The following is an 8,860-nucleotide window of genomic DNA, read 5'->3' as shown; positions in this document are numbered from 1 at the left end:
AATATCTTACACTCTTTGATTCACTAACACAAGGTGTGTTTCTATTTCAACACTTGGCGGTATTCCATCTTACATCTTGGTGGTATTGTTACACTCTGTCAAGAGATAAAAAAACTCCAAAATGCATTAAAGTACATTTTTGGAGTTTATCTCTACAGTAAAATCAAATAAACTGTCATGAATTGCCTATAGTGTATTCTATGTCCAATACATTACAAAGTATATTTTAAAATATTAAATCTAGATTTTAATGATTACGTTTAATTATAAATTATTTTTTTATAATTTTGATAATTTTCAAAGAATAATTGTCAAGATTTAATAATAAGCCAATGATTATCTATTAGAGTATATAAGTTAAAGTAAATATTTTCAAAATATACTCACGATAAAACAAGTTATATGCATTTTCACAAATCTTGGAGTAAAGCAGATCACATGCTTCCATGAGAGACCTTTCATATCGATTATCACTGAAAGTCCGTTTACTTGAAGGCGATGATCATTCAAATAGTAATCCAAGTGCAGCAATATGCATTTGCCTAAATCTATCGCAGGAATCTTTGTTGTGTCCCAATAGCCTATAAATCAAACAATAAATGCATTTTTAGCGACTTTTCGAATTAAATTTTGATAATATTTCATAAAAAAGTTCAATTTCAGTAAACCATAATGTGGTCTTACTTGCTCTACCGAATCCTAGCAGTCTTCCGCTGTCAATAAATACAGTTGACATGATATTTGCTTGTAAAACATGTTCTATTGCCGATGGTCTGTGATTTTTAAATTCAGCTACGCTTCTTCTAACTGAATAATAATTTTTTAGTAATTCCAAAGCACGCTGTTTGTTGTATTTTCTTGATCTTAGAAAACTTAAAAGGAATATATCATCCGTCCTAGAATTCAAGTCTTCTTCCTCTGTAAATAAGAAAAAATATATATATTTTATATCAACTTAATGTATCTAGTGTAGCAGCTTCTCTCTCATCTGGCCCTCTCATATGTGAAGCCCTTTTTATTTGGATCGATCAAAAGTAACCAATACTTTCAGGAATCTTTCATTACACCGAATCTTTCATTTCTAATTGATGTGGCGTTCACGATTTCCCCCTCCCAAAATTTGTTGTTATTGGTTTTATACAAATATATATTAGTATATTAATATATATGAATTTTTATTTTCATTATCTGTATAATTTTAATCACTGTATTTTGATCTTTTAGTTAACAATGTATTCTCATTAATCTGTTGAAAATTTTATTGTATTTTAACTTCTATGTGCATTTTATATCCCTTTTTTATCATGTCTGAAGCAATTGTTAACTATCTTTGGTCTCACATCTCGGAAATTTAATTTTAAAATTTAATGTCTATTTAAAATAAATTAGGGAAACCAATTGGAACTAAAAAATTATCAATTAGTTGTTTTAAATCTCACAACATACGAAGGAAAAGCCGAAGGGGATGATTGACGTTTTTCACTTTCACGATGGTGTTGGGTGACCCATCGACAATATACTATCCATATGATATGGAGGTATATCATTACAAGAGAGAAGGAGGACCACTAAGTGACCAATCGTGCCTTTCACAAATTACTTCAACTTTTCTCGGAACAAGAATATGATTGGTGAAAAACGAACAATAAAATAGAAAGAAGGGACGAAATTAGGAGACTAGACAGACTGGACTGACAGGCTAACTGATTGACCAAACAGCAGACAATCGACTGAATGACTTAACAATAGACAGAAAGTCGGACTTAGAGGATGGAGCAAACCAATCAGAGACAGATCTAGTGAAATACCGAGTGAAAAACCGAGTAAAGAAGAAAGGAGAAGAAAAAGTAAAGCAAACAAAGAGAAAAAGTAAAGAAAGAAGAGGATACAACTCTTTTCCTGGTATGTTGTGATCGCGCAGTTTGAATATATCCTGCTAGGTATAGCACCTCCAACCATTTTATAAATCGGATTTTATAATTTAGTTTTAAAATTTTGTGTTTCGATAATAACCTCTCTTTTTTATTTGTACTTGATTTTGCTTTCATCCACCCGAGAGGCTATTCCAGGACTTCGGTGTGACCTCGAACTTTAACTATTTTTTTTTTTTTTTTGTAAAATACAAAGGTATGTCTGACAAAACACACCTGGTAGCACGGTCCACCCAAAACGTGCATAACTTTATTTTTGACAGATTCCGAACTCCCACAGTGTGTCATTTTTTATTTATTTATTTTTTAATTTAAAATGTTTCGAAGTTATAGAAGATTACAATGCATTAACTTCCTCTAATCATGCAGCATTGAAGTGTTGTAGCAGCTCGTCAGCTCACAGTTAAGGTACTCGATTTTCCAGAAGAATTCCAGAAAAATAAAAAATAAAAATACTTTAATGTAGTACTTTGAAAACAATTTGCAATTTTATTTGTTAAAAATAAACGTCAAATTCAAAATAAATATTTATATATTATACATTAGACATGTACAGTACGTTAACGTTTTATCTAAAAATCTACCATTTCTTAACCGGATTTTCGTAATATCCGAATCTTTTCCGTCATGTATGCTGCGATGTAAAAGACTCTACTGTATTACATGCTTCTGAGTCAACAAGTTTATATATTTTAAGTAAAAAACTAAAAAAAATGTAATTAACTATAGCGTATTATAATTATCATAAACTTTATTTGGTTTTATAATTTAGAATAAACTTGTTTAAGTATAATTATTTTATAATATAATCGAGACGGCTTGATAATAAAAAAAATAATAATAGAGAAGTTGCGGTCGACGTTTTCATCGCGAAAACGTGAACGTCAGTCGCAATGTGTGTAATAAGCGCTGAGCTGAAACAGTTAAGTGTTGGGTAGTTGGAATTTGGTATACAGTTGGGGTTCGTTATGAGTATGTACTATAAGAAGGGATTTTTCGAAATTCTCCCCCGCAAGGGAGAAAGAGAAAATTATGGCTTAACCTGAAACGGATTCTTGCCAGAACATATTTTTAGAACTATATAAAAGTTCTCTAATTAATTCTCAGAAGAGTATGAACGTAATTCTTGCATCTGGTGAAAACTAGTTAAATCGGCTATAAATTAATCTAATAATCTTCGCAATCGTTACTTTCTACCCGAGCAATGCCGATCTCATATCCTAGCGTGCATTATAATTAAACAATCCTATTTATTGATAGATATTGATAATGGTTAAATTTCTGATCAGATATTCGATGTATTTAATACTTGATTTTGCTATCTTTAAAAATTGGGGAGAATATGTGAATACTGCATAGGAATTTCTTATTTTTTATGGATTGTCTGTCCGGAAGCCTACCACACATCATTTGACCAAGCCCATCAAGATATGATCAAATTAACTATCGAAATGTGTAAGGCTTTTGAAAATGTCTTATTTGAAAAAATAGCTATTTTTCAAATAATTATGTAAGTTACACTAAACTAAAGTATACTAAAGCTTTTATTATGTTTACATGTTTCTTTTAAAGTGAATTTTATTTTACTTGTTTTTGATAAAGAGTATAACAAAAGAAAAATATTAGGCCTACTATATTATAACTAAATGCAAACAATACCTTAACACTGGAATAGAAATTCACTAGAAGCTGGGTAATAACTGATTGTAACTTTATTGTATCGAATTCTATTTGTCATACGCTTAAATCTTTATGAATATACTGTTAAAAGTAATTTTTTGAAATACGCTCTTAATGGAATATACAAGTATATTTAGCTTTCACTTGCAGAACGTAATTCTAGAGTTGAAAATAATATAAAAATATTGCATAAATATTTTACAGACTACATTTATGGTATTATAAAGAAAATGACAATAATAACAATAAAAGTAATATAATACTTACTTAGGACTATTTCTCTAAATTCTTCTAGATCTTTTTCGTTCCAAGGATATTGTTTAGCTGCTTTGATGTTCTCAATCTGAACAATATCCATCTCTTTCTTACCAAAATTTATTGTTTTCCTTTAACAGAAAAAAATCTATTAAACTAAATTTTTTTTAAAAAGTCGATGAAGAGTATAACGTAGAAATGATTCTAAACTAATCCGTAACTACACTATATGTTTAATTTCCAATAATAATTTTATCTTACGTTTATCAAATTTATATGTTAGTCGCCAATGGTGATAATATTGTCCAAAGTTCTACATATATCAACAGATTTTATCTTTATCATCTATTTTTTAAAATAGATGATAAAGATAAAATTACAATTCCAACAAAATAAAATTTTACAAGTAAAATTGAAATTTCTCAAAATTTATTGCTGAATTGATAACGTTTTGTTTTGTTGCACTTAAACTCTAATACTTTATAGGAAATAATTATAAAAATGTTTGTTTTATACTAATGTAAAATATATCTAATTATACGTAGAAAATATAACGTGTATATTATATACTATTTAATGTAAGTTTTGCTTAATTTATATTTTTTAGAAATTCCAGTTATTCGGACTTCGACCTGTAATAATTTAATCTTTCTACATTGATGACCTTCTTTTCTACATATACTTTACTGCAGCATATCTTGCGATTTTAAATAGATAGCATCGATAACAGATAGAATATACGTATTATTAGAAAAAAGATTTATCATTCATAGTGAAGATCTAGCTGCTCCCGTTGACTACAACGTTGGTGGAGATCCTTGCGAATATCTAGCTCGAGTCGATTAGTTGCCTCGAGAGATGTTCTTAAGTTTGTTCGTAGAAAAGCACACTTCCACACTCAAATTATACACTATTTACAGTTTATTTACAGATCAAAATGTATATTACACGAGTTAGAGACATTATATATGCAAGATGATGACACGTAGTACACTAAACCACAGGTTGTCCTTTTCCGGGATTACTAAGTTCTGGGGAGGCCTAGTCGCCTGATGGAGTCGACCCAACTTTGTTGTCCGTTTACCTCTCTACACTACCTCCCAGAGGATTCTCTAAGAGGAGAGACAATCTCTCTAAGCTCTGCGGGCTGTCCAACTGTTAGAGACTACCACGTCCAGTTTCTTGCCCTTTCTCTGCGTCGTTCTGTTATTTAAGGGCTTGTTTGGCAAAACTTCTGACCAATCCTGATCCTTTCTTCCATTTTAAGCTTTCCAAGACGTTGGCGGTCCTCTGCCGAGTCAAGTTCACAATCGCGTCCGCTTTTGTTTACATTTTTCTATTTTTTTTTCTTTAATAGTTTAACATATGGTAAACGATCTTTAGTCCGATTACCCGTGAGTCCAATAAACAGAGCGATGCCTCCTTTGTTCTCCCTCCTGTTTACGAATAAACAACAACGCAGGTGGGGGTAATTTACAAGGCCGTGTGACTTTTGACCTTACTCTGTTAAGAGACAACCTTTACATTCATATTATAATATATATAATATGAATTTTACCTGCTTTCGCTGCTGGAAAGACGATATGAGCGATGGTGCCTGATATCGCATTCCAATATACGTTATATAATACAAAACTTTTAATACTCTAGTCACATCTTAATTTGTGTAATTCAGAGTAAAGATATGTTAATGTAAACTAAGTTCAGATTCGTTTAAAAATATATACACAAATTATTTAAAATAACAAAATAAAAATTGCTATAAATTTATTTATGTTTTTAAATTCAATGTTATAAAATTATGTTATACCTGTAGTCATTGGTAAATATGCTTAATAAATCTCTCGAAATTAATATTTTAAACAAACATTCCTTGAAATGACATCTAGAAATACAGTATGCTGATTAGGGTTTCTCAAACGGGATCCCAGGATTCCGGTGGTTTTTTTTAACCCAGAGTAGCTTCAATAACTTCGTAACACCAAGTTGTGCAAATTGAGCAAGGATACAAAGGAGTACAAAATCTGCAAGTATGAAGTTTTTGTTCATAACCTGATTATTAAAGACAAACGAACTGACGAATTATTGGGCTATGGTGTTTCTATTAAAGCAGTAGAGGTAGACAAATCAAGAACACTACAGAACAAAAGAAGTACTACAATCTCGAAAACGAACTAGATAACTTTCAGGATAAATGTGAAAAACACATAATATTTATCTTCTCTTAAATGCATTAAACACGATTTCAATCACATCAATTATATCGGAAAGGGCATTCTCGGTAGCACGACTTTTCATTACTAAAAAAAGAATTAGATTTAGTGATCGGAGTATCCACCATCTTTGCATTTTAAAATCTTATAAAAAGTTACAATATTTTGTATTATATTATATTTTAAAAACGAAAATTACCTTCTAAGCTAGAAGTTCGATCTAAGTCCAATTTTTAAAATTTTTAACTCAATTCAAAAAATTTTGTTGTTGTTGTTGTTGTATGCAGTTTCCAGCAAACTTAAATAAAATTTTTGGATTTCTGAAAGTTTATACGTAATTCAAAGATAATTTTTAATATATATCTTACACAGCATTATTATTACGACTTTGGAGGTTACAGAACGTATTAAATTACTTTAAAAAACGAAAAATAATTATATCATTTAATTTCATAATACAGTATTTTGTATATCTTAAGAATAATTAAATTTTTTCCCGGAATTTTCCGGGATCCCGGAAAACAGTTCACTTTTATCCCGGAATCTCAAGACAAGAAAATGACCAGTAAATCAGAAACCATAATGCTGATAAAGGGGCTTATAGTACAAAAACTGTCTTTAATTAATAGAATGTTACAAATAACGTTAGACCTGTTGGAACCCGTATCCACTTGTTGGAGGATGTTTTTTTATTTCTTAATTTGTGCCCCACTTGATACGGTCAGTACATATACCCATCTTCTACAGTAATAACTTTCACTTCGTCAGCTCCAGTAAACCCCAAATATTTCGACTCTTCAACGCAGAAAAGTCTATTACGGACAGATAAGAAGCTGCAAGGGTCGTGGCCAAGAAATTAACCGACGGTTAAGGACTGAAAAAACCGATCGGTCAAATTTCACAAGATTCCATTACTTTCCCTTCTTATGTAGTATATACTTTGAAAAACTGTATCGAAATCTAGCAACGAGTTCTGTAGCTTTTTTCGGCATTCGTGAAATTTTATTTTGAAAATGACATCTCTATAATTAATCAGAGTAAATAACAATGTCAAAGCTTTCTTTTATTTGCTTTACCAAATAATTTGGAATTTTTATACTTTTCATTCAATGTCTCGCCTGTTTCTTTTAATAATTACTACTTTCGCAATATCAAAGGCTGTTTTGTTAAAAAAAACAAAAAGAAAGCTATGCAACTCATTGCTAGATTTCGATACACTTATTTAAATTCCCATTGCAAATACCTTTATCACGCCCCTGAATGCGGGTGAGATAATAGAATACATAAAAGGTATCAGCTGTACTGAAATAAATGAAATTACACACGAGGAATTAGTTAAATAAATTATTTTCAATCTTACTACTAAGCGAAATGTATAGGCCTATAATTTCTTCTAATAAATAAAGAATTGCGAGTAAATATATATAAATACATTGAATACAACCAATTAAAATCTGTTTTTACTTTATAGTTAAAATTTAATTGTGACGAACAACAGTATTTTATTTCCAACTATCAATATCTTCGTATTGTTGATGCATTTTAGTTTTCTCCTATAAAGAATTTAACTTGAAATTAAACTTGTCATTTGATGAAGTGTGGTAACAACATTACAAACAGAAAAATAATTCCATTACAGATATTCAGAAGAGCATAAATTTTGAAGATCGATTTGTGTGTTAACGAAAAGATCTCTCGTAGCCAGCATATAATTCTACACCATAAAATACATGGAATCTATTTGAATAGTAAAATACGAATTTCACGAAGCTATTCGTCGAAATAACTTGGAACGAGTACGATCATTTCTGGAGAAGAAGATAAATGTGCAAGACATCGCAACGAAAAATTGCCATTAATCGAAGAAACTAATTTGGAGCACGTGAATATCAACTGTTCATTAATAGCCCATGCACACGTCAATCTTACCAATATCAGGGGTAGCACGGTGCTTCACGTGTCTGGTAGCCCGAAAGCTTTCAATAAAAAAAATAGTACTGTTTCTTCTGGAAGGAAGAATTGCCGGATGATATTTCAGAAAAGCAATGTCCGTCTTGTTGAAATATCCAAAAATGAACAAAATTATGCAGAATTTTGGGGGTTACATTCTTTTGACATGTGAGGTTGATAGCGGTTTTCTGAAAGGAGTAGAAGTGTTAACATGTATATCGTATTTGGCGCCCATTTAAGTGTGTAGAGATCAACAAAACAGTTTTTTATATTGCCAAGATACTAATTATAAAAAGAAACAGACAAGACATATACCATGCCCTGACGAATGGAAAATTTTAAAATTCCAAATTACAGTCGACCCCCCTATAATTACGGTCCCTATAACTACGATTCCTATAAAACTGCGAAAAAAATTGTGACGGTATCCGTAAAAAAAGGTAAAAAAACTCCTATAATTACGTAAAACGTCATCGGGCAGCCGAACTACTTTCCCGCCGTCCGTAGCGCCACGCTACAGAGAGATTTATATCGTCTGGACAGTATTATATAAATGATATATAAATTAGGTACTGTACATATAATTATATATTAATTATATATAAATTAGGTACTGTATATATAATTATATATTAACTTATTGTAACTTTGTTATAATTAAATATATAATTTCCGCCGTCTAGCGTGGCGCCACGCTACGGAGATTTTTACGCTAACTATCGTCTGTCAGTATGTAAATTAGGTACCGTAAGTCTAATACAGTACTGTAATTTTATACATTTCTTGTGAAAGAAACATTTCTTATTCAACGGCGATTAAAATTATTTATAT

The 8,860-nt window shown here is 30.7% G+C and overlaps 1 protein-coding gene across 1 annotated transcript; it reads right to left on the bottom strand.

Annotated features, from left to right (window-relative positions):
- Nucleotides 1–387: 387 nt before the first annotated feature.
- LOC111615286 (alpha-tocopherol transfer protein-like) lies at nucleotides 388–4,092 on the bottom strand (the record flags this gene model as incomplete). Its single annotated transcript, XM_023356706.1, has 3 exons — nucleotides 3,879–4,092; nucleotides 685–918; nucleotides 388–581 (listed from the first exon to the last, which is right to left on the bottom strand). Coding segments are annotated over exons 1-3 (519 nt in total), but the record flags the coding sequence as incomplete, so codon positions are not given.
- Nucleotides 4,093–8,860: the final 4,768 nt, after the last annotated feature.

Source organism: Centruroides sculpturatus, unplaced genomic scaffold, assembly GCF_000671375.1.
Source record: "Centruroides sculpturatus isolate CEXI.00-Female unplaced genomic scaffold, Cexi_2.0 scaffold1435, whole genome shotgun sequence".
Classification (NCBI taxonomy): domain Eukaryota; kingdom Metazoa; phylum Arthropoda; class Arachnida; order Scorpiones; family Buthidae; genus Centruroides; species Centruroides sculpturatus.
Note: the sequence above shows the minus strand (reverse complement) of the source record. Positions and strands in the feature narration are given on the sequence as shown.